We start from the raw sequence: 24,614 nt of genomic DNA, 5'->3' as shown, positions 1-24,614 counted from the left end.
CACCCGTGGTGCTTGTTAGTGGGAACAGCCATCGATGGGAGGGAGCCGGACCAAGAGAGAGCCACAGGAGAACGGCGCAGGGTTCCTCTGAGCCCTTGATTGAGTATTTTGGAGACAATAAATTCTTGTAAGTTGCAAGATGGGGCTGAGATGGTGACACGAGGCGGATGTATCACTCTGGAGCTGAAGCCCAAAGCCCTGCCTGATGCACCAGTGAAAAGAATGCTCAGTTTTGTGTATAAAGGACACCCTGGCATATGCTTCTGCTCCACCAAAGGCTTTTCTTCTCTGCCTAGGCCTATAATGTCAGCCTGAAAAAAGAATAAACAGGCCCTTAAGCAAATTAATACAGTAATCCCAGAGAAGGCTCCGTGACGAATAACTTTTTCCATGAGTCAGACAGAAAGCTAACATTCACTTGTTTTATAAAGGGGAACGCTTTGTCATTTATCATTGCCAGCCTTTGCTAACAAGCTCAGGATGTAGGCTGGAGGAGCCTTTCCAGAGGGAAGGCCTGCATGACCCTGCTAAGATGCAGTCAGGCCCGCCAGTGCTTCCATGGCTTCCAGAGGGGCTGCTTGCAGATGAGCTGCCCTCTGGCTTGATGGCCACTGCTCAGATCCCTGTAAACAGCTGCCAGGGAATAGCTTACCTTCATCTCCAACTGGAAAGAGTGAAGCCAAGACACCCCAGATCTGCAGCTACCTGAGCAAGATTTATTTTATTTTATTTTTTTTAAGATTGTATTCATTTATTTGACAGAGCAAGAGAAAACAAGCAGGGGGAGCAGCAGAGGGAGAAGGAGAAACAGACTCCCCACTGAGCAAGGAGCTCCATGTGGGGCTCGTTCCCAGGCCCTCAGGATCATGACCTGAGCCAAAGGGGGTCATGCTTTGCTTAACCGTCTGAGCCACCCAGGCGCCCTACTGAAGCAAGATTTAAAACCAACAACCATTGTCCTACAATCTTCATCTGCTGAGCCCAAGAATGAATAATTACCATTAATCAAGATGTCCATAAGGAGGAGAATCTCTCTGTCTCTCTCTCTCTCTCTCTCTCTCTCTCTCTCTGCATGGGAAATGTTTTTTCCTTTAGTAGCTTACTACTGCTGCTGACCCAGCTCCCCTGCCTTCTGCTAGGGCTGTCCTGGCTTATGAGCCGAGGTCTGGACTTACAGAAAACATGTCTGTCTGTTCATTCCTACTCGACTCAATTCCATGTGTTTGTAAATCCTTTTGATCTCTTAATACCTCCTATTTATTTAGCGCCTGCTATGGAGCTCAAAGGAGTGACCTCATCCTTCGTTGTCTTGCCCCGATGAGATGGGGAGAAACCGGGGCCACCTGACTGCCGCGGCTGGCCAGCGTCCCTGTGGCAGAACCTGGAGCCAAGTGGGGCTGCCCCTCCGGCACCTGTGCAGTGCATAGGGCTGCACTGCCCACCCGAGTCCCACCTGAGGCCCTGCAGTATTGGACGGCCCCGGAGGATAGGACTTGACTTGGGGACAACCTCCATTTGTCCCCTTGCCCAATCTGGGCCAGGCATGCACGAGAACAATACCCATATTCATACAGCATAGGGGTTTGCCAGAAAGCCCACGTGACTTGACATCACGACAGATGTGGGGGGAAAGGAGAGAGACACAAATGCTCCCTTGTGTGCGCTCTGCTCGGGCTGCCCGTGAGCCTCAGCTGCAGGCGGGCCACAGAGTTTGTTGCCTGCAAAGCCCCGGCTCTGGACTGGGGGTGCAGATGTGGCACAGTGAAGTCACTGTAGCACCTGCCAAGGTTCTCACTGCACACTATCCTGTTGTGCATTGTGTGGAAACATCACAGACACTCCCCATTTCAGCTTGCACTTCAGGGAAGTCTCCCCAGGCCCAGTTGATAGGGGAAGGGATCAGCAAGTATATAAAAATGCATCACTGTGGCTCTGAATGCTTGTCATCCATCCTCCGTATTATTCAGATTAACAGCAGCTAGCATTTGTTGTGCACGTTTGGGTCCTATCCCTTAGTCTTCACGACGATGCCTAAGGCAGACGCCTAAGGCAGGCATCGTCACCATCCCCATTATGCAGATAGAAAATTATCACACAGAGAGATGAAGTGTCTTTCCCAGGGTCACAGAGCTGCTCTCAGACCAGGACATGCTCTCAGCCATGTGACAGGGACATGCTCTCCGACAAATGACAGGAGCCCCCCTTCCCAGGGTTGAACAGAACACGCCTGCAACATAGGGAGGCTCAGGGCTTCTCTGCCAGGTTCCCCACGGGGCTTGAGTGCTGGGGAGCAGGACAGCTGTGGCTTCTCAAGAATACAACCACAAGGCGGGCCCCTCTGGGTATTCCCTGGGGGGTGATGATGGAATGACGAGGGCCAGGCTCTACGCGTTCCCCTCCAGGGTTTGACATCGAGTTGGGCCTAGGCAGCAGTCACTGCCCTTCTCACCACCACCTCCCCCTCAGTCACTCAGATTGAGGATTTCGGAACAGTGTACTCACCCTCCCTTTAAAGGCAGAGCCTTTTCACCCTCCCTCCTGGAGTAAACTAATCAAAATGAATCGCAACTTTAAGATCCCTTCAGTGCCCTTTATGGGATACTTTAAAATTTCTAGCCACCAAGCTCCCATTTTACTGATAAAGAGACCACCAAGGCCCAGAGGGGGAAAGCCATCTTACCAGGATCACACAGCTCTTAGTCACAGAGTTGAGATCAAAGCAATGGTCTTCTGACACCAGGCTTGAGTTCTCTGCACTGGAGCAAGTACTCACTCACCTACTCACTCACTGCAAGCGGGGCAGGGAAGCATCCCTCCCGGGAGTGAGACAGAGCTGGCCCATCCTGAGCATGGTGTACTACCCCTTCCTACTGAAAACTTGCTCTGACAGAGTCATCTTCTTCTTCTTTTTTTTTTTTTTTTAAGTTTTATTTATTTACTTATTCATGAGAGACACAGAGAGAGAGGCAGAGACACAGGCAGAGGGAGAAGTAGGCCCCCCTCAGGGAGCCCGATGTGGGACTCAATCCCAGAAGCCCTGAGCCAAAGGCAAGACTGTTCAACCACAGAGCCACCCAGGTGCCCCTGACAGAGTCTTCTGTTGAGTAGAGGCCAGCAGGAGGCTCATCAGTGTCCCAGGAAGTTAGCCCCAGTTTGGAGGGTCTATTTTAATTAGTGTCAGTGGATTCGTGTTGCTGGAAACATCTGACAGACTGGATCAGTTTGTGTCCTGCATGAGATCTGGGGATTTGCGTGGATCTCTTTTTCCTGGACAGGGGGTCATGAGCACCTTCTAGGAAGGCGTGGGTAAAATAGGAATGAGGGCTTGATGCGGTGGGGTCCTAGAAGAGAGATCGTTGGGAAGGAGACCTAAGAGCAGATGTGGAGGAGGCTGTTTGTCGGGATAAGACACTTTTTCCCTGAGAGAGGGGCAATAAGGATGGGGGTGCGACACAGGTTCTCACAGAAGGGGAAAAGGAATTCCAGGTCCTATCCGGGCTTCCACACAATGACTCCATGCCTTGCCCTCTGTCCTCTCCCCTCAGGAGTTTATATTCTGATTGGAGCCGGTGCCCTCATGATGCTGGTGGGTTTCCTGGGCTGCTGTGGGGCCGTGCAAGAGTCCCAGTGCATGCTGGGGTTGGTGAGTACCCCTTCCACCCCCCGCAGCCACTCTGACCCCAGGCCTCAGGCCCGAGATCTCACAGAACAGGAGGGGTGGGGTGGGGTGGGGTGGGGTGAAGGAGGGTACCCTGAGGGCTTGAGCTCTCCTCAGCTTCTCCCCTGCAGTGAGGCCTTGCTCCTCTTCCTTTCTGGAGCTGCCTCTGTCTTATCCCTTCCGTAGGCGACTAAATGCCAGGACTTTATTTTCCCCTCTTTCGAGGACCACATTTGCTTTATTTCCCTGAATCCACAGGTACCTTTGCCTTCTCTTATTTTAAAATTTGCTGTGATTTTCTTTGAATTCCAAAGTGTATTCCCTTTGTTTCCTCAGCTCCCTATGGCTTTTGTGAGTGAGCAATGGCATTTTGTCACTGACTCGTAATTAACACCCAAGATATAGCAATTTTGGGGTCGGCCATGCCCTTTTCTTTCCTCCTGAGGAATCTCTTCCTATTACCGCTATCACTCCTCACCTTGGCGTAATGCTCACAGTCCTGTGAACATCTTCCTCGTCCCTGCCAGGCTGCTCATTTGTGTCACCAGATGCCATACCCCCCCGCCCCGCCCCGAGACTTGTTCTTTGCTCTCCAGAATACCATGTGGTTGCTCTCATTGGCTGACTGGGATTTCTCTTCATCCCACCCCTTCTTTGCCTTCTAGTTCTTTGGCTTCCTCTTGGTGATATTTGCGATCGAGATAGCTGCAGCCATCTGGGGATATTCCCACAAAGATGAGGTAGGTTTCTCCCATGAGATCTCTTGGGAGTGATCAACAGTTTTGGGAATTGGGGAGGTGGGAGTGATGAGGGTGGTAGGGTGTCCCAGCTGGCCACTCTGGGCCACTCAGCTTGCATCCATCAAACGTTCCTCTTACTTCACCACATTCCCACATGAGCTCCCCCAGGGACAGGGGAGGTGGGTGTTGTGCCGAGCACTGCTTCCGGTTTCCTGAGTGGTGCTGGTGCATAGTAGGTGTTCAGGAAACATTCACTGGGCCTGTCTCACACCTCAGCAGCTCTGCCCCCATCTCCTCTGGAAGGATGGCTTAGTGTGGGCTGGACCCTGTTGCTTCACCTCGTCTATGAGTATAAGCCACCGCAAGCTGAGTGCTGGCCAGACCCCCATGTAGGTCCACAGATGGGCAAGCTGTGATCCCTGCTTTAAAAACTGCCACCTACCTGTGGGAGAAAGATATGCTTTTGATGAGTGTCATAAAAGTCCTTTATTAAAAAAAAAAAAGTCCTTTATATCCAGAAATTCCATGAGGTCTAAGAAGGTGGCATGCTAAAGGGAAATCTCTTCTGGCCTCCTAGAGAAGCGGGCATTGACCTACACCATGGATAGCAGATAGGATTTCAGGAGGAAAGTTGGTGGGAGACTGAATACTTTATTTATTTATTTATTTATTTTTTAAGATTTTACTTATTTGAGAGAGCATGTGAGCATGAGCAGGGGGCAGGTGGCAAAGGGAAAAGGAGAAGTAGTTCCCCACTGAGCAGGGAGTGCGTACTTTAAAGACAGCTGAATGTGGGCTGCCACAGGGAGCCACTGAAGAGTTGTGGGCCAGGATGGGCCGTCAGAAGAGTGTTTTAGGAAGGGCTATCTTGGCATGTTCGGCAGTAGGGAGTGCAGGGAGTCTAGATTCAGGAACCCTGTTGAGAAAGAAAGAGATTTTTAACTATTCAGATATAAATGCTGGAGCTGTAGACATAGGAATAGATGCTAGTGGAAGCCTGCTGAAAGAGAGATTATGGATGTTGGTCAGTTAATTGGGGGCAGGGGACAGGAGTTTGTTAAACCAGGTTGCACACAGGTACCCAAATGCAGAACAATTGTCCGTCATATTTTGGTAGCTAATACTTATTCCAAATTTACTCTGTACCAGGCACTGTGCTAAGAGCTTAACATGCAATATTTCCTGTAAATCCTTACAGTCACCTGTGAGGCACAGACTGCTGTAATTTCCAGTTTACATATGCAGAAACAGAAGTACAGAGAGGTCTGGTAATTTGCCAAAAGTCACACAGCCTCTAAGTGAAGAAGAGAGGATGGAACCCTGAGAAACTAGCTGGGTCAGAAATAGGATTTTAGTGGTGGTGGTGGTGGTGGTGTTACTACTGCTTAGATGGAGGAGAGTCCATTTTGTTCACAAGTAGATGGGAAGGAGCCATGTTGGGTGGAAGAGACCAGCCAGAGGTGTAAAGGAAGGGAATATGGTCAGAGTGGTTCCTAGGGATGTGGGTGGAGACGAGAAAGTCCCGGGGGCGCTGGGAGGGGCCTGACCAGTCTGGTGGCTTCAGTCTGCTCCATGATGTTTTTTGAGCACAGGAATCTGTTGGCTGAGTACGTACCAGATGGAACAGGTGACATTTATTTGTTTAAGAAAATCACATCTGCCCCTCTCTTGTCTGTCCATCATAGGTGATTAAGGAAGTCCAGGAGTTTTACAAGGACACCTACAGCAAGCTGAAGTCCAAGGACGAGCCCCAACGGGACACCCTGAAGGCCATCCACTACGCGGTATGTCACCCTCCCAAACACTCCCACCCTGCTGGCCTTCCTTTGGGACCCGCGGGCACACAGGTTATACTTGGTGTGCCAGGCATGTCCATGTCTGTCCCAGTCATCTGTTTTATTCATTTGTTTCCTCCCATCCCTGCCCTTCCCTCTGCAGTTGAACTGCTGTGGTTTGGTTGGTGGAGTGGAACAGTTTATCTCCGACATCTGCCCCCAAAAGGATGTACTGTCATCCATCACAGTGAAGGTAAACTCTCGTGCCCCTGCCCACTTGCTCTGGACAAGTCCCACAAGAGTTGAGGTGAAATCTTGCCCTCTTGTTCTGGGACGACAGGCTTCTGAGGGCTTCAGAAGTACTTTGCTTACCTATGAACAGGCCCCACGGTAGCCATCTCTTTGCTTCCCAGCCCGGAGGCCTCTGTTTCCCCAAGGGCAGCAAAACAAGGACCAGACCAGGGAAATAACAAAGTGCTTGGGCTGCCTTCAGTGCCCACTGCTTCCTTCTGTTCCATGTCCCCCAGCCCTCAAGCCATCAGGACGGGTGTGCTCTGAATTCTGGAGTCTCACTTTTTAGACGTACAAATAGCTCATGATTGTAAGCTAGAGCTAATGTCCAGACTCCAGAATAATAGGAAATAACCCAATGGCCTGATAAGAGCTAGACCCCAAAGCAGGGGCTTACTCTCCTTGCTTCCCTTATTTCTTACCCAGACTTTAGATACCCACTTCCGTGTCCCTCACTTCTCCTTTCCATCCCCCAGCCAGCACGCTTGGGCACTCCTGTCCCTAGCCCTTTCTCTGGGACTCCTGGTGCTCCTTATGTGAAACAGGTACTATGGGAGGGAGGAGATGTGCCGGAGCAGGGACTGTATATGACCTAAGTCTTGGTTTGCCCCCCTCAGCCCTGCCCTGAGGCCATAAAAGAGGTCTTTCAAAACAAATTCCACATCATTGGTGCGGTGGGCATCGGGATTGCTGTAGTGATGGTGAGTATTGAGGATGTTGGGAGGGAATGATTGTCTTAGCAGTTAACATCTATTAAGCACACGCTCTGGCCAGGCACTGTTTTAATTAATCAGTTCATTTATCAACTAATTTAATCCTCCTCATACCTATAAGGTGGGAGCTATTGGTATTCCTCATTTACAGGGTAGGGAGTCAAGAGATGGAGAGGTTGAGTTGATCAGGGCCTCTGAGCTCATGGGTGAAGCATCTGGGATTTGAGCTCTGTGCATCTCCAGAACACATTGTCTTAACTGTTAAGGTTCAGGGGTAAATATCAGGTGATGCTGGTGCTGCTGGTCCACGGACCATGCTTTGAGTAGCGAGGGTATAGATCCCCCAGACCTGTTATTATCCTGGGATAATCTTCAGGACATGTATTCCTTATGTGCCTGCTTTTCTTTTCCAGAGAAAGTAGTTCAGTAAAAGTTACATGGGTGGGAGTTGTTTCTCACACATAAACACACACACACACACACACACACACACATATACCCATAGTCTGAAAGGCATCCAAAGGTAGATGGCCAGAAGGAAGATTCCAGGCTTCAGATGATTTAATGTCCTGCTAATCAGCCCCTCAAAACCATTAAGGGCAAACAAGGTTCCCTGGGGTCACCACCCCCACCTCCTTGCCCCAAGAGGGAGTGATAAGAACCCTGTGAGGGACTTGGCCCTCTGCCCAGGTAAGACTATCCCAAAAGTGAAAATTGCTTCCTTTCTGAGTGATTATTTACACCTAAGAAAAGCTTGAGGCCGCTTACAGTAAAAGACCTAACGGTACCTTTTAAAATAGAATATAAAACACAGACGCACACAAAGATGCAAAGGACAAGCCTGTGTGGATCATTGGAATATCTAGCATGTGAGCATTAAATTTAGCTCTGAGCTTATTTGTCACACTCTGGATATGTCTTCAGGGAGGTGGCTTGTGCAGTTTACATGAGCAAGTGACCACAGACCCACCGTATCCCACCAGTCAGTGACTCTTCCCATTACCCAGCCTCCATCTTTCCTACTTGGGCACCCTTCAACGTGCCTGGCTGCATGGTCACTATTCTTTCTGTTTGTCTTGGCCGGAATGACTCACATTGTTCCTCCCTCAACCTTCCCTCAGCAAAACTGCCCTGTTCCTCATGTCCCTTTCTGTCTTCTAGATATTTGGCATGATCTTCAGTATGATCCTGTGCTGTGCTATCCGCAGGAGCCGAGAGATGGTCTAGAGTCAGCTTGCACCCCTGAGCAGGAAAGTCCACCCCTAAAGATTGTTGGTTATTTTCTTGGGGTTTTGGTTTTTTGTGTGTTTTTGGATATTTTTTTTGGGGGGGTTGGGTTTTTTTGTTTTGTTTTGTTTTTTTGGTGTGTTGTTTTTGTTTGTTGATTTTTTTTTTTTTTTTTTTTGCCACTAACCTTAGTATTCATTCTGCATTTCTAAACAAAAAGGTTATTCCATGTTTGTCTTTTTAATGCTTTATTCAATATTGGTATTTTTAGTTGAGAGATTTGGGGATTTGGTTGGCTTTAGTTTATATTTTTTTGGTTGTTTGTTTTTGCTGATTATGTTAAGCAGAAATCCTGCAATGAAAGGTACTATATTTGCTAGACTCTAGACAAGAGATATTGTACATAAAGAGAATTTTTTTTTTGTCTTTAAATAGATAAAAAAAATGTCTATCAAATTTAATCAGGTTGTAACTTATGTTGAAGACAATTTGATACATAATAAATGATGATGACAATATCCTGGACTGGTTTTTGGTTTTTGCTTCCTTTATTTTTTTAGAGCTATTTATTTTTCAGATGTCTTCCAACTGCTATTTGCTCTAACTGCATTTATATGAGAAATAGATTGGAAAGCTGGTCTCCCTACTAGATTAATGAAGAAAGCGAGAGATGAAGGGATTTTGATCCAAGGTCACACAATTTGTTAATAGAGAATACACACCAGATCCAGCCCTTGACTTTTTCTTGTAGCATTGGGTTGTATCTTGGGAAGACAATAGTAAAGGCAAGCTCCCTGATGGCAGGGACTTTGTTTTATTCATTGCTGAACCCCCAGCACCTGGAACCTTATGTCTAGCGCATCAAAAGTGCTTAATAAGTATTTGTCATCAATTAATATTTGTTGGTTGAATAAATGGCGGTGTACCTATCAGCATTTGATCAGGGAAGCAGAATATTACGTGTTAAATATTGTATATATTATAATTTACATTTTATATATGTGTGTGTGTATGTATGTGTATATGTGTAATTTGCTGCAGGGGTTTGACGTTGTACAATCATTAGAGTGGTAACGCAGTCTCTTTAAGACAATTGTCTTTGCGTCTGACCATGGAACTTGAAGCCCACAGGAAAGACATTGGGAAAGACAGAAGGATATAGTTTGAGACAGCAATAGGCCAGAACTCAAGCACGGAACTAGCACCCATGAAGACAGACAAATCTGTGTCAATTCTTGTTCCTCTGATGGTCATGTGGGTCCTGCAGAAGCCAGAACCCTATGGAGTGGAGTTAAACACACACTGGCCAGGAGCTGAAGAAGCTGACATGAGCCCGCAAAAGAGCAACAGTTTTGTGTGAGCTGCAAAATGCTGCTTCCATTGCCTTTCCAGGCTGAGGAAGGGGGAAAACCAAGGTTAACATGCTTGCATCACATTGCTATTCTGTGGCCCCAAGAGCCTTATTAATCTGAGCATTTAAGGGCTAATTGTACTGTTTTAATATGGAAATAACAGATCAACTGTTCTTTTTATGAAAGTATGAATGAGCCTATCTTAAGTCAGGCATCACAGTCCCTGATTAGTTCTAATATCTGCCCTGTTCATGACTGCTAGCTCCCTCTAGGAAAAGCAGGTCCCATCTACATGCTTTTCCACTCTGCCTCTTTGCCAAAGAGTGGATGGGGTCAGAGTATAACAGATTGCTACTATTAAATCAAGGAATACCTCGGGTTTGTACCCTGTCTAAACAGTTTTCATAAATAATGGGCCAATTGGCTGGCTGAAGTGACAACTTAAGAACACAAGTGGTATCTCCTGGAACCCAAGAGTGAAAACACAGTTGAGCCATAGGAAGTTGTTAGAACCATGGACCAGGAACCCCTGCAGCTCTGCACTTCTGAGTGCTGTGTTTTATTCTCCAAAGAGACCACTTATCTCTGCTACTCACATGGCTTGGAAAAAGGGCTGGTCTTCAACCCCCAAGTTTACACAGACAACCTCCAGTAGCCTCACTTGAATTTTCAGGAGAAATCTGTCCCAATTTTCAGTACAATATCTATACCTGACTCCTCAGTGGGAAGGTGAGTGGAGGGGTGCCTGTCATAAACACTTAGCCACCCTCTGACCTATGGACTACCTGAGACCAGAAGAGGAGGGATCATTGTAAAACTAGAGCCAGGGATCCTTGGGTGGCGCAGCGGTTTGGCGCCTGCCTTTGGCCCAGGGCGCGATCCTGGAGACCCGGGATCGAATCCCACATCAGGCTCCCGGTGCATGGAGCCTGCTTCTCCCTCTGCCTGTGTCTCTGCCCCTCTCTCTCTCTCTCTCTCTCTCTCTCTCTCTCTGTGACTATCATAAATAAATAAAAATTACAAAAGAAAAGAAAACTAGAGCCAGTTGGCCCATGCTGTTCTCCGTCTAGCCCAATGAGCTCACCCTGACTCATGGTAGATGAGTCTAGTTGAAGCTCTGCATCTAAGGCAAAACCAAAGTAGGCCACAGCTCTCAGGGCCTGAAGGGCTTTTGGAACAAAGGCCTTAGGAAGTTCTAGGTCACAAAAAGGCAGTAATAGATTGCCAATACCAATAATAGCTGCGGGTCCAGAAAGCACCTCCTTGGGCAGAAGAATGGATACATAGCTGGGTGTATTGGCTTCTTGGTTCAACAATAAAAGGCAGTGCTGAGGCAATAAATTTGAACCTAAACAAGTGGATAGTAAGAGTGATTAAAGATTGTTACTTTACCTGGTGCCCTTCAAGGACTGCCTAGGGTGGAGCTGAGAGGTACAAGGGTAGAGGCAAGACCCCAGGCATCCCAGCATTCCTTCCATGCTGCTGCCATTTCCCTGGGGAAGGGGTTTTAACTAGTGCATTAGGACACTCCCAAAGGGCACTGTATTTTTCTTTCACTGAAAATAAGAGCATCTCATGAGCTGCTTGGGCACAGGATGGGTTAGTATGGGTGGTCTTATAGCATGATCAGACAGATCTATAACTGGGTGAGCACTCCCATATAAGAAGAGAGATCCATTGCTGGGTGGGTGGCCCTGCTTTGCCCTATCCAGTCAGTGTTATAAATAGTTTGGAATATGGGGCACCTGGGTGGCTCAGTGGTTGAGTGCCTTTGGCTCAGGTCATGATCCCGCAGTCCTGGGATCAAGGTCTGCATCAAGCTCATCTTGGGGAATCTGCTTCTCCCTTTGCCTGTGTCTCTGCCTCTGCCTCTGTGTGTCTCTCATGAACAAATAAATATTTAAATAAATAAGTATTATTTTTAGTATAGGAATAGTATAGGTTTCACAAAGCTCTGAAGAATACCCAGTAATCTGAGTAACAGAATTATAGTTCAAAGAGATCACAGGATCTGGAATAATGGATTATGACACCCAAAGGATGTATCTTACCAGAAATAAATAAATAAAATCAAGCAGTCTACATAATATGTTTTTTTTAATTTTTATTTATTTATGATAGTCACAGAGAGAGAAAGAGAGAGAGACAGAGAAATAGGCAGAGGGAGAAGCAGGCTCCATGCACCGGGAGCCCGACGTGGGATTCGATCCCGGGTCTCCAGGATCGCGCCCTGGGCCAAAGGCAGGCGCCAAACCGCTGCGCCACCCAGGGATCCCTACATAATATGTTTTAACACAGCTCCTCATCCTTACACTTGTAGCTGAGTAATAAGTCAACCACATGTTTGGCTGGCTAGATAATAGGGTTTTTTCCTTTATACATGAAGTCTGGAAGCAATCACAGGTGTTGATTTAGCAGCTAGGCCCTCGCAAAGATGACATCTGTGATTCTCTTGGCTTCTCCCCCTGTCACAAGGTAGCTGCCACAGCTCCAATCATCTCTACATTCACAGCAGGAAATAGGGGACAAGGTAAAATGCTCACTACAAGTATCCCTTTTATCTAAAATGTAAAAGCTTCCCCCAAAAGACTGGAAGGTGACTTAGATTTGTACATCATGGACCAAAATCTGTCACAAGAGTACTCAGTTACAAAGATGGTGAGAGCATGAGTATTAATTATTCCAATCTATGAAGAAGATGGGAAGGGACAAATGAGTTGTGTTTTACTCCATTTTAAAGTTGGAGGACTTGAAGTTTGAAGTATTTGCCCCCAAATTGTACAGTTAACATATTGGATACAGATTTGAACCCAGTTCCATCTTCAGTTTTATTGCACATTTCCCAAGTGGTGCCTCCAGGATTAATATCATAGGAAGAAATTTAACAGGAACATACTGTTTGATTAGAAGAACTCCTTACATAAATGCAGGATGGAGAAAGAATTTCATTTGAAAAAGAGACCAGGGGGACACCTGGGTGGCTCAGCAGTTGAGCGTCTGCCTTTGCCTCAGGGCGTAATCCCTGTCCTGGGATCAAGTCCCATCAGGCTCCCTGCGAGGAGCCTGCCTCTCCCTCTGTCTATGTCTCTGCCTCTCTATGTCTCTCACAAATAAATAAAATCTTAAAAATATATATATATATATATTGGCAGCTCGAGTGGCTCAGCGGTTTAGCGCTGCCTTCAGCCCGGGGCCTGATCCTGGAGACCTGGGATTGAGTCCCACGTCGGACTCCCTGCATGGAGCCTGCTTCTCCCTCTACCTGTGTCTCTGCCTCTCTCTCTCTGTGTGTGTCTCTCATAAATAAAACCTTAAAAAGAATGAAAATGAAAAAGAGACAAGGAAATGTAGCTCACCACAAATTTAAAAGAAGCCAAAACTGTGAGATGAGGTTGTCATGGGTTCCATCCAGAGAGGCAGGTAGGGAGGGAGATAATAAAACCACAACAGGGGCAGCAGTCAGGCCCCAGGGCAATATGATGCTCTAATCTGAGGCATCTCCTCAAAAAGTAAGGGAGCCAACTACAAAGACCTGGAGGTAAGGGAGACCTTATTGGGGAGGGGCCTAAAACCATGCCATCCAAGAGAAGAGTGAAGGACCAAGGGATTCTAACCTGGGTAGGATGGAGGGAACCAGCAACACAACACTCTTAGTTTTCAAATATCTAAAGGGATGTAAGGTGGACCAGGGACATAATGTCCCAGAGGCCACAATGAGAACTCAGGATAGAATTCACAGAGAAGAAATGTTGGCTTAATACAAAGAAAACTCCGTAGAACCTGGGGTTGTTGAACAGAGTAGTGGGCTCCAAAGTGTGAAGGAGGCTCCAGGAGAAGCTGGAGATGGGGTGTGCCAAATCCTGCAACAATGGGGCCTTGAGGAACTCCTACATCCCTCCCATCTCTAAGATAGTATACAGAATGTAAGTCTCCAAGCAAATAGAGTTGGGGCAGAAGAATTTCCTTTGCCCTTCAAGGTCCTTCCAGCTGGACTAAGAATTAAATTGACATGAGACAGATGAATAGGAGAAAGCCACATTTAATAGCAGACATACAGGGAATCCACACAGACATGGACATGCCATCAGACAACATGATACTTGTATGAGCTAAGGAGAGGGGTAAGGGTCTGAGGATCCAAAGGGGAGAAAGACCAGGAAGGTGAAAGATGTTTGGAAAACAAAGGTTGCCCTATGTAGATAAGTGTCTTAGGTAAAGAGGACTCTGTTTAATAGCTCACTTCATGGTATAAGCAGTCAGTTGAGGGGGAGGGGGAGAGCTTTTCCTGAATCTGCTGGGTTTTGATTGCTTTTAACTCAAAATATTGTTCATGCCAAAGTAGCCCATCTTGGTGCTGCCAGCCCTCGGCCCCTCCATCAGGAAACCAGTGTTCTCTATGTAGGTGTTTTTCTTTTCGTTATTCGCGGGGAGGGGGAAAAGGGGGACTGGTGGACCTCTCATAAAGATTATAGTAATAGAACCGTGAATATTTTCATGGGCAACCTGCAAATATTTCAAAATAGCATTTGATATCTGAAACTGTTGCATTTTTTCCATACTCAGTGCCATTGTTGGGCTCTTCAAGATGCAAGGAAAAGAGCACCTCATTCCTTAAATAATAGGGTTTGTTAAAAGGATATTCAACAGCTCAGCAGCCAAACCACAACTTCTGCATTTCTGCACTTCTAGCCTGGATAGTGCAACAGACCTAGCAGAGACCTGAGATGGGCTCATCATGGCTCTGCATATGCATCTCTGCTTCTCCCTGCATCTCACATTCAAGCTTCCAGAAAGAAGCATCATCATTGGCATCTCTTGTCAAGACACCCATCCCTGGTTCTATGGTTGTGGCCAAGGGAGTAGTGTTAATGTTCAGGATGCCCTTTGGATGGCCTTCCAAGCACAGGCTATTAGGCAGAAAAGACTCCCAGGGACAACTTTTCTGATCAGAGCTAACTGGCTCAAGGATACCTAGGTCAGCCACCCTGGATGAGCCCTGCTCGTCCTCTTTACCCCAAGGGGATCTGCAATGGAATTCTCAGAGTCAAATGCCTATTGAGGATGTTCTCCTTAAGCAAGTGTGACCACGCTCCAAGAGAAATAGGATTATATGTGTGGGTCTCTGAAAAAGGGAAGTTACAGAGAGGGTCTGTGAACATGGAAAGTTAATGGCAGAAGTAGCTACAGGTTCGTTAGTCCCAAGCCAGAGATCATCAGAAGGTAAGGACTTCTACCCCACCAAGCTAAGTTCTCTCCTCTTCCCCTCAGCCCACCCCACCCGCCCTCAGTTTTAATGCTGGCTTGGAGAGGCCTGAAAAGCTAATGTAATAGTTTTTACTCAAGCATTGGCCAGCAGACCCCTGGAGAGCTAATTCAATTTCTTCACTTTTAAATTAGATTTCACCAAACCATCTGCTTCCCCGTAGCAATGCAGACAGGATCAGATCTTATCCCAGTGTAGAATCTCTACTATGCTGCAGGGCTCTAGGAGCCAGAGCTGCCCTGGCCAAGCAAGGCAGTGAGGGACCCAGGGGGCTATTCCAACACACCCTGCAAGGATAGTCACTGGTACCTACAGAGCTCATAGCAGACTTTGGGTGGTCCAACTGATCCTTAGCACTGCCCTGGGAGTTAGGGAAACATGAGGTATATTCTCTATTCTTAACACATAGGCCAAAGAAATGTTAACAAATTCTATATTCTTAACATTGAGGGCCAAAGAAAAGAGGCAGTGACTTGCCCAGGACCACAAAGCTCAGTCAAGCCTAGAGAAGCCCTTTGGCTATGGGGGAAGTTCAGAGGGAGACACTGAAACAGATCTATGGTGTAGCATTCAACTAGCATGGTCTTGAGCCTTGGTTTCTTCATGCTTAAGTAGCAGCTGATAAAGCATATCTCACAAGGATGTTTTGAAAATTGAAAGTGTTAAAAAAAAGTGAGCTACCAAGCTGTGAAAAGACATAGAGGAACCTTAAATGCATATTGCTAAGTGAAAGAAGCTAATCTGAAAAGGCTACATTCTATGTGATTCCAACTATATGACATTCTGGAAAAGGCAAAACTAAGGAGACAATAAAAAGATCGGTGATTGCCAAGGGTTAGGAAGGGGGAGAGGATGAATAGGTGGAGCACAGTGGATTTTTAGGATTTTTAGGGCAGTGAAGGATAGTGTATGTAGATACATGGCATAATACATTTGTCAAAACCCATGGAATGTACAATGTCAAGGTGAGCTACAGTAACCCAAGGTAAACTATGGCCTTTGGGTGATGACGATATGTCAGCATTGGTTCATCCGTTGTGACAAATGTACCACATTGATGCCAATGTTAAAGGTTATATGTGTTCATGGTGTGGGAGGTTATATTGTATGTATTGGGGAGGAGGAGGTATTTGGGAACTTTGTATTTTCCAGTCAATGTTACTGTGAACCTAAAACTGCTCTTACAAAGTCTATTAATTTAAAACAATTTTTAAATGTTAATGTGTATGTAACAGGATAATAACATGGAGGTTTCAACTCAGGCATCAAGATACATTAGATGTAAGATTCCACAGTGCAGTGCCAGGTAAACATTTTCTATGGATCCATCTACTTCTACTTGTTGTTTCTTGTGTTTTTTATTTTAGCTACTCTGACAAGCGTGAAGTGATATCTCATTGTAATTTTGACTTGCATTTCCCTGATGGGGAGTGATGTTGAGCACCTTTTCATGAGTCTGTTGGCCATCTGGATGTCTTCTTTGGAGATGCCTGTTCATATCTTCTGCCCATTTTTAAATTGGATTATTTGGATTTTGGCTGTTGTAACAGTTCTTTATATATTTTGGGTACTAACCCTGTACTGGATATGTCATTTGCAAGTCTCTTCCCCCATTCCATTAGTTGCTTTTTAGTTTTGTTGATTGCTTCCCTCACTGCATAGAAGCTTTTTATTTTGATGTAGTCCCAATAATTTATTTTTGCTTTTATTTCCCTTGCCTCAGAAGACATATCTAGAAAAATGTTGCTACAGCCAACATCAGAGAGATTACTGCCTGTGCTCTCTTCTAGATTTTTTATGGTTTCAGGTGTCACATTTAAGTCTTTAATCCATTTTGAATTTATTTTTGTGTAAGGTGAAAAAAAGTGGTCCAGTTTCATTCTTTTGCATGTAGCTATCCAATTTTCCCAAAACCATTTGTCTTTTTCCCATTGTAAATTCATTCCTCCTTTGTCATAGATTAATTGGCCATATAATTGTGGGTTTATTTCTGTGTTTTCTGTCCTATTCTATTGATCTACGTGTTTATTTTTATGCCAGTACCATCCTGTTATAATTATTACCATTTTGTAATATAACTTGAACCTGGATTTGTGATACCTGAAGTTTCGTCTTTCTTTTTCAAATTGCTTTGGCTATTCAAGGTCTTTTGTGGTTTCATACAAATTTTAGGATTGTTTGTTCTAGCTCTGTGAAAAATACTGTTGATGTTTTGATAAGGATCCCATTAAGTCTGTATGTAGATTGCTTTGGGTAGTAAAGACATTTTGACAATATTTGTTCTTCCAACCCATGAACATGGTATGTCTTTCCCTTTCTTTGCATCGTCTTGAAATTCTTTCATGAATGTTTTATAGCTTTCAGAGTACAAGTCTTTCACTTCTTTGGTTAAGTTTATTCCTACCTATTTTATTGGTTTTGGTGCAATCGTAAATGGGATTGTTTTCTTAATTTCACTTCCTGCTGCTGCTTTATTATTAGAAATGCAACAGATTTCTGTACATTATTTTGTATCCTACAACTTTACTGAATTAATTTATCAGTTCTAGTAGTTTTTTGGTGGAATCTTTAGGGTTTTCTATATACAGTATCATATCTTTTTCCTTGCCAATTTGGATACCTTCAGAGTAATGATTCTTTTTTTTTTTTTCTTTTTTTTTTATTCATGAGAGATACAGAGAGAGGCAGAGACACAGGCAGAGGCAGAAGCAGGCTCCTTGCGGGGAATCTGATGCAGGACTCGATCCTAGACCCTGGGATCACGACCTGAGCCGAAGACAGACAGATGCTCAACCACCCAGGCACACCCAGAGTACCGATTTTGACATATGGGATGAGACAGCTTTGATCAAGGTTGATAGTAAAGTTATAGCTTTGTTTACAGTGCAGTAAAGGTGGTGTAATTTTTGAAGCTTCTGGCCAAAAGTGTGGAACACATGAAACAAAGTCTGTTAAAAAGCATTAGAGAAAAGAAGGTGGAGAAGGAGGAGGTCAATGGGAGAAAGGGGGAGGAGGAAGTAAAGGGAAAAGGAGGAGGTGGGGAGGAAAGAAGAAGGGAAGAAAAAAGGAAGGGAGAGTGGAGGGGAGGGGAAGGAAGAGGAAGAGAGAGAGAGAAAGAGGAGAAAGGATGGGAGTAAGAGAAGGGAGAAGGAGCAAGAGTACATGACTCCAGTGAAACAGTGAGGAGTGGAGTCAACAACAGACAACTGTTCTAACATTTGGACAGAAGCCAGAGCATTTACCTAGCTACCTTGCTTTGGTTTGGAAATAAAGAGGAGCAACCTCTCTTTGGTCCACTTCTCTTCCTCTTTAAAGAAGTTATCAGTAATTAAATGAACCAGAGAATGAAGATGAAATGTAAAGATGATATTCAACAAATTGAAGTTAGGAATCTTCTGAATCTCTTGAAAATAAACCCAACCCCATGATGTCAAGAGGGACCCAGGGAGAATATCTTCTCAACTCTTCCGCCATGTCTCCTGCCCCCACTGGCCCTAGAAAAATCTAGACTCAAATTCAGTGGCCGCCACCCGTTGTATCAGGCTGCCTCTCCTCATTTCCTTCTGGACCAGAGTGGAGTCCCTCATCTCCTCCTCACTTCCAGATCCTATTGATGATGCTGATGTGATGAAAGGTGTATTCATAGTTTGGTCCATGAATGATTTATTAGGTGCCCTCTGGATTTAAAGCAGAGGCAGAGAAGGAAGGTCATAGTACTCAGCTAAGTACAAATCTCTTCCAGGGAGACCAGTACCTTATTAAACCCTGCCTTACATAAGCATATGTTATATTCTTTTCTCCATATAATTGACCATAATATTTAATATAATTTAAATTTTTTTTAATTATGGCTGGTTGGGTATCATTAAATAACAAATGTATAATCAAAATCTGACCAAGAAGACAGAATTTTAATAGGTAATTCATCAGAAAGAATTGAATACAGAGAGTTGGTTAGACACATCTTTTCTGAAAAAAAGAAAAAGGGAACACAGAAGTAAGGGGTGGGGGAACAGAGGGAGGAGGTAAGGCTATAGACTCTAGAAGCTCAGAGGAGAGGCCATGTCCCCACTGCTGTTGGCACCCCAAGGGCTACGGGGAGACTGATTCTATGCCTCTGATAATTGGCCTGGGATATCTAAAACCTTCTCCAACTGGGAGCTCAGAAAATGCAGTTAGGTGAGCAGAGGTGAGCAAGTAAGAAAGGAAATGCTGGCCACACTCCTTTCCAACACAAGGAAAGCAGCCATAACTTTAATTGGAAGCTTTGACTATCACCTGTGACTAAACCTTATAATTCTGGAATGAAGATTGTGTTTTGCAACTCAAAGTCACTTTAAGACTTTACCCCGAAAGTCATCAGGATAGTCACAAGACTGCCACACATCCATCCTGGACAAAGATGAACGCTTCCACTGAACACAATTTAAGGACAGGGCAAAACATGGGGTGCCTGTGTGGCTCAGTCAGTTAAGCATCTTCCTTTGGCTCAGGTCATGATCCCAAGGTCCTGGGATTGAGCCCTGTATCAGGCTCCCTGCTCAGCGGGGAGCCTGCTTCTCCCTCTCCCTCTGTGTGCTCTCTCTCTCTCTCTCTCTCTCTCCATTTATTTTAAATAAATAAAATACTAATAAAAAAAGAACAGAGTGAGACAAAAGAGAGTGGCTGTAAGGTTACATGGGCCCTGCTTGTTGGACCTTTTTTTTTTTTTTAAGATTTTATTTATTTATTCATGAGAGAGACACAGAGAGAGGCAGAGACACAGGCAGAGGGAGAAGCAGGCTCCATGCCGGGAGCCCAACGTGGGACTCGATCCAGGGACTCCAGGATCACGCCCTGAGCCAAAGGCAGATGCTTAACCACTGAGCCACCTGGGCGTCCCCTTGTTGGACCTATTAAGTGCAAAATATAAAGTATCTAGCATGTAGTAGCTGCATAATGAGTGGCCTTGTTATTACTGAATCCAAGGGCTCTGACTCCTCCCACAATGTTACTCAAGAATGTTAGATCCTCACCTCAATGAAAGACTACAAAACCCTCAGATACCAACTGTGCTAGGACCAGGGCCTTCTGAAAGTGGCCCTGCGAGCCCACTCTGGGTAGCATGGACACAGCTCATTGGGATCTGCTTCTCTGAGTTGGAGGGATTGCCCCAGACTCAGCTTTCCACAACTTAACATCCCATGGATCTAAGATCAGCAGGTGCCAGGTCACCCCCTATTGCCAACAGTGAGCACCCAAATCTAGACTGGCTGGCCCCAAGCGGCCTGTGGGTGTTTCCACTGACAAGGTTGCTTTTTTTGTATCTGCCCCATAAAAAGGGCCAGGGTCTCTTCATTAGAACATGACAACTTGGTGTTGCTGACCCTGGGCTTGTAAATTTTCTTTTTCCCCACCCCTCAATAAATAAAGCCCGTTGGTCCTTTATCCATGTTATGGAATATTGTGGGATTCATCCTAAATCCCAATGCTTAAAAGGCAGGGACTCAGATAGAGCCTACCTGCATGACAGTGCAACTCCACTCTGGGGAACACAAAACAAATCCGGCACAGACAGGTGAGGCTCCTTGTATTCTGGTCTCATTCTCTCTACTAAATGCAGGGCTTACCCCAACTGGGTCCCCTTTGAATTAGCTTTTTTACCTTAATACACACTGTGCCGACCTCCACCCTAAAGGCCCCTCTCTCCCTCCTTCACCAGGTCCCTCCCTCCTGGAGGGCCAGCCCAGACCCTCATTAACCCCATCATCCTAGCTTCAGGCAGAGAGGGCCCGCTGATTGTCGATGTCCATACTCCCCTCTTGGAGGATGCAGTTGTTCCTGGAAGGGGCTGCCCTTGTCTCCTTGTACCCACTTCTAGCCAGTGAAATAAAAATACAAGTGATGAGTATAACTTCCAGCCTCCAGCATTTAAGAAGCAAGTGTGCCTTCCCCACCCCCACCTACCAGCTAAACTCCAAGGACAGAGAGGAAGGAAGAAAGGATCTTGGGTCCCTGAACCACCACACAAAAGGCCACCTTGTTGGGTTGATACACTGCCAGTAACACAGGGAAAAATAATTTGTATTGCATTAAACCCAAATTTCCAGGTTTACCTGCAATAGCCTCTAGCTTACAGCTTTGGCTGCCATGGACCTTCCACAGCCCTCAGAACCAAGGCCACCTGATGCCAAACTCTACCTTAACTGGTTAAGCCGCTTTGGGATGCAAATTTCAGGAAACTGAACTCAAAAATCTTAACCAAGAAGGAATTTACACACAAGGAATTCAGAGGTAGAACAGCTCCATGGTTGACCATCCTCAACACAGAGGCTTTCACCCTAGAGTTTATCCCTTCATGGTCACAAGGTGGCTGTAACCAACCTAAGGCTTCATCCCCTTCCACAACATCTATATTTAAAGGATAGAAAAGAAAATATTTTGTCAGCATGTCTTTTTCTTTTTTTTTTTTTTTTAAGATTTAATTTATTTATCCATGAGAGACACACAGAGAGAGAGAGAGGCAGAGACACAAGCAGATTGAGAAGCAGGCTCTGTGCAGGGAGCCCGATATGGAACTCGATCCCCAGACTCCAGGATCACGTCCTGGGCCAAAGGCAGGCGCCAAACCGCTAAGCCACCCAGGGATCCCCAGCATGTCTTTTTTTCTTTTTAAGAACATGACAATTATTCCCTAAATTCCCTCAGAAGACATCCTCTCACATCTCATTGGCCAAAATTGATTACACTCATTCTTTTTTTTTTCCAATACTTCTACTTTTTAAATTTTTTCTTAATTTTTAAAAAATATTTTATATATTAATTCATGAGAGACACAGAGAGAGAGAGGCAGAGACATATGCAGAGAGAGAAGCAGGCTCCTTGCAGGGAGCCTGATGTGGGACTCGATCCCAGGACCCGGGATCACGACCTGAGCCGCAGGCAGACACTCAACCACTGAGCCACCCAGGCATCCCTCTAAAAAATGTTTATTTTTATTTATTTATTTATTTATTTTTTTATGATAGTCACACACACAGAGAGAGAGGCAGAGACACAGGCAGAGGGAGAAGCAGGCTCCATGCACCGGGAGCCCGACGTGGGATTCGATCCCGGGTCTCCAGGATCGCGCCCTGGGCCAAAGGCAGGCGCTAAACCACTGCGCTACCCAGGGATCCCTAAAAAATGTTTAATTTAAGTACAGTTGACACACAATGTCACATTAGTTTCAAGTGTACCACATAGTGGTTCAACAAGTCTCTATGTCACACAATGCTCACCATGAGAGTAGCTACCATCTGTCACCATAAAAGGCTAGGACAATACCATTGACTATGTTCCCTACACTGTGCCTTTCCTCCTTGTGACTTACTCACTCCCTAACTGGAAGCCTGTACTTCTCGCTCACCTTCACTCATTTTATTCCTCCTCCCACCTCTCTCTTTGATTACATACTCATTGTTTTTTTTTTTTTTTTTAAGATTGTATTTATTTATTCATAGAGACACAGAGAGAGAGAGAGACAGGCAGACAGAGGGAGAAGCAGGCTCCATGCAGGGAGCCCGACGTGGGACTCCATCCCGGGTCTCCAGGATTACGACCCGGACTGAGGGCGGCGCCAAATCGGTGAGCCACCCGGGCTGCCCAACACACTCATTGTTAAATCAAGGCAAGTGGAGTGGAATTACAGTAAGTGGGTCAGAGGAAGCAAGACTCATTTCCCAGGGCCTAGGCTGGGAGGGATGGCAGCCTCATCTGGGGCACATGGCCTCTGGACACCTGGAGTAGGGTAGGATCTGGTGATTAGGTAGGCCCTAACACTGTGAGCCAGATTCATATATGTCCCATACTGTCCTTTTATTATCTCAACCTGGACGGGAGACCTGGATTCTGAAGCTACCAAGATCTTATAGGGATAGTGCTAGAGACACTTTTCACCAGATACTAAAAACTTCAAGAAATGATGAGGAGTGACCAAAGAGTTTATAAATGACTACAGTGAGGTGATCCTTAATCCTTGCTCTAATTCTTTCCTGCATTATGACCCAAGCCTCAGTTTTGTCATTTGTTAAATGTGGAGAATCTCTAAGGTCTCAAGTCCCCATGATTATAACTTCTTGAGGCCAAAGCCCAGCATTCATTCTTTCCCTATAATCCCAATATAGCTCTGGGTACAAGGGTGGCATTCAGTGGAAACAGTAGCCATTCAAGAATTTTGATATTGGGGCATATGGATGGCTCCTTAGTCAGCTAAGCCTCTGACTCTAGATCTCAGCTCAAGTCATGATCTCAGGGTCATAAGTTCAAGCCCCATGCTGGGCTCTGCACTGGGTGTGGAGCCTACTTTTAAAAACTAATTAATTCAAGGGATGCCTGGGTGGCTCAGTGGTTGAGCATTTGCCTTCTGCTCAGGGCGTGATCCCAGGGTCCTGGGATCAAGTCCCACAATAAGCTCCTCAAGGGGAAACTGCTTCTCCCTCTGCCTGTCTCTGCCTCTCTCTTTGTATCTCTCATGAATAAATAAATAAAATATTTTTTTTAAAAAAATAAATAAAAATAAATAATTTTCAATTAATTAAAAAATAAAAATCAAAGAATGTTGATGTTTACATTTCAACTCTATGAAAGAACCTGCGGATTGAGTTATCATAAGAAATATATATTTGGGGGGCATCTGGGTGGTTCAGTTAGTTGAGTGCCTGCCTTCTGCTCTGGTCATGATCTCAGGGTCCTGGGATTAAGCCCTACATCAGGCTCCCTGCTTAGCAGGGAGTCTGCTGCTCCCTCCGCCTCTGCCCTTCACCAGCCCCCACCCTGTTTGTGCTCTCTCTCCCTCTCTCTCTCTCTCTCTCTCAAATAAATAAATAATCTTAAAAAAAGAAAAAGAGGGATCCCTGGGTGGCGCAGCGGTTTGGCGCCTGCCTTTGGCCCAGGGCACAATCCTGGAGACCCGGGATCCAATCCCACGTCGGGCTCCCGGTGCATGGAGCCTGCTTCTCCCTCTGCCTGTGTCTCTGCCTCTCTCTCTCTGTGTGACTATCATAAATAAATAAAAATTTTAAAAAAAATTTAAAAAAAAAGAAAAAGAAATATATATTTGGCATTCTTTCCATTTCTGGCATTGACCTCCCTCAGGAACCTCCTTGGAATTTCTTTAGTGATAAGAACAATAATGATGTCTTGATATTCATAGTAAACTCCTTTCAACCACACCTGCAGTTATATTAATGAGGTTACTTTTGGAACAGCATGCAAGGGTGGGAGCTGGGTGTTAGGAGAGTCAACCATGTGATTGGAGGGTTGGAACTTTCAGTACCACCCCCTTGACAATGGGGGAGAGCAGAAGGGCTAGAGGTTGAATTCATCTCCAGTGGCCAATGATTTCATCAATTTACCTATGTAATGAAGCTTCCATTAAAAACCTGAAGGATAGGGTTCAGAGGGCTTCCACATTGGTAGAAAAGACCATTTCCATTGGCTACTGTGTCAGGCAGGCCCTAAACTCCATGGGGACAGAAGTCCCATGTATCTCTTCAACTGGCTGATTCCTATCCTTTAACATCCTTTGTAATAGCCAGTCATCTAGGACATAAAGTGATTTCCTAAGTTCTGTAAG

The 24,614-nt window shown here is 45.5% G+C and overlaps 1 protein-coding gene and 1 long non-coding RNA gene across 2 annotated transcripts in view; one reads left to right on the top strand and one right to left on the bottom strand.

The window, feature by feature from the left end:
* CD9 (CD9 molecule) overlaps window positions 1-8,922 on the top strand; it is a 31,708-nt gene extending 22,786 nt beyond the window's left edge. The window contains exons 3-8 of the mRNA XM_077871347.1: window positions 3,546-3,643; window positions 4,324-4,398; window positions 6,084-6,182; window positions 6,337-6,426; window positions 7,082-7,165; window positions 8,339-8,922. Coding sequence (XP_077727473.1) covers window positions 3,546-3,643; window positions 4,324-4,398; window positions 6,084-6,182; window positions 6,337-6,426; window positions 7,082-7,165; window positions 8,339-8,404 — 512 coding nt within the window. The 3' untranslated portion in view covers window positions 8,405-8,922. The remainder of the gene's footprint in view (window positions 1-3,545; window positions 3,644-4,323; window positions 4,399-6,083; window positions 6,183-6,336; window positions 6,427-7,081; window positions 7,166-8,338) is intronic.
* LOC144297364 (uncharacterized) overlaps window positions 5,090-24,614 on the bottom strand; it is a 47,779-nt gene continuing 28,254 nt past the window's right edge. The window contains exon 3 of the long non-coding RNA XR_013364390.1: window positions 5,090-5,314. This is a non-coding gene — a long non-coding RNA (uncharacterized LOC144297364). The remainder of the gene's footprint in view (window positions 5,315-24,614) is intronic.

The sequence above is a fragment of the Canis aureus genome, chromosome 25 (assembly GCF_053574225.1).
Source record: "Canis aureus isolate CA01 chromosome 25, VMU_Caureus_v.1.0, whole genome shotgun sequence".
Classification (NCBI taxonomy): domain Eukaryota; kingdom Metazoa; phylum Chordata; class Mammalia; order Carnivora; family Canidae; genus Canis; species Canis aureus.
This window is presented reverse-complemented; position numbering and strand designations above follow the sequence as displayed.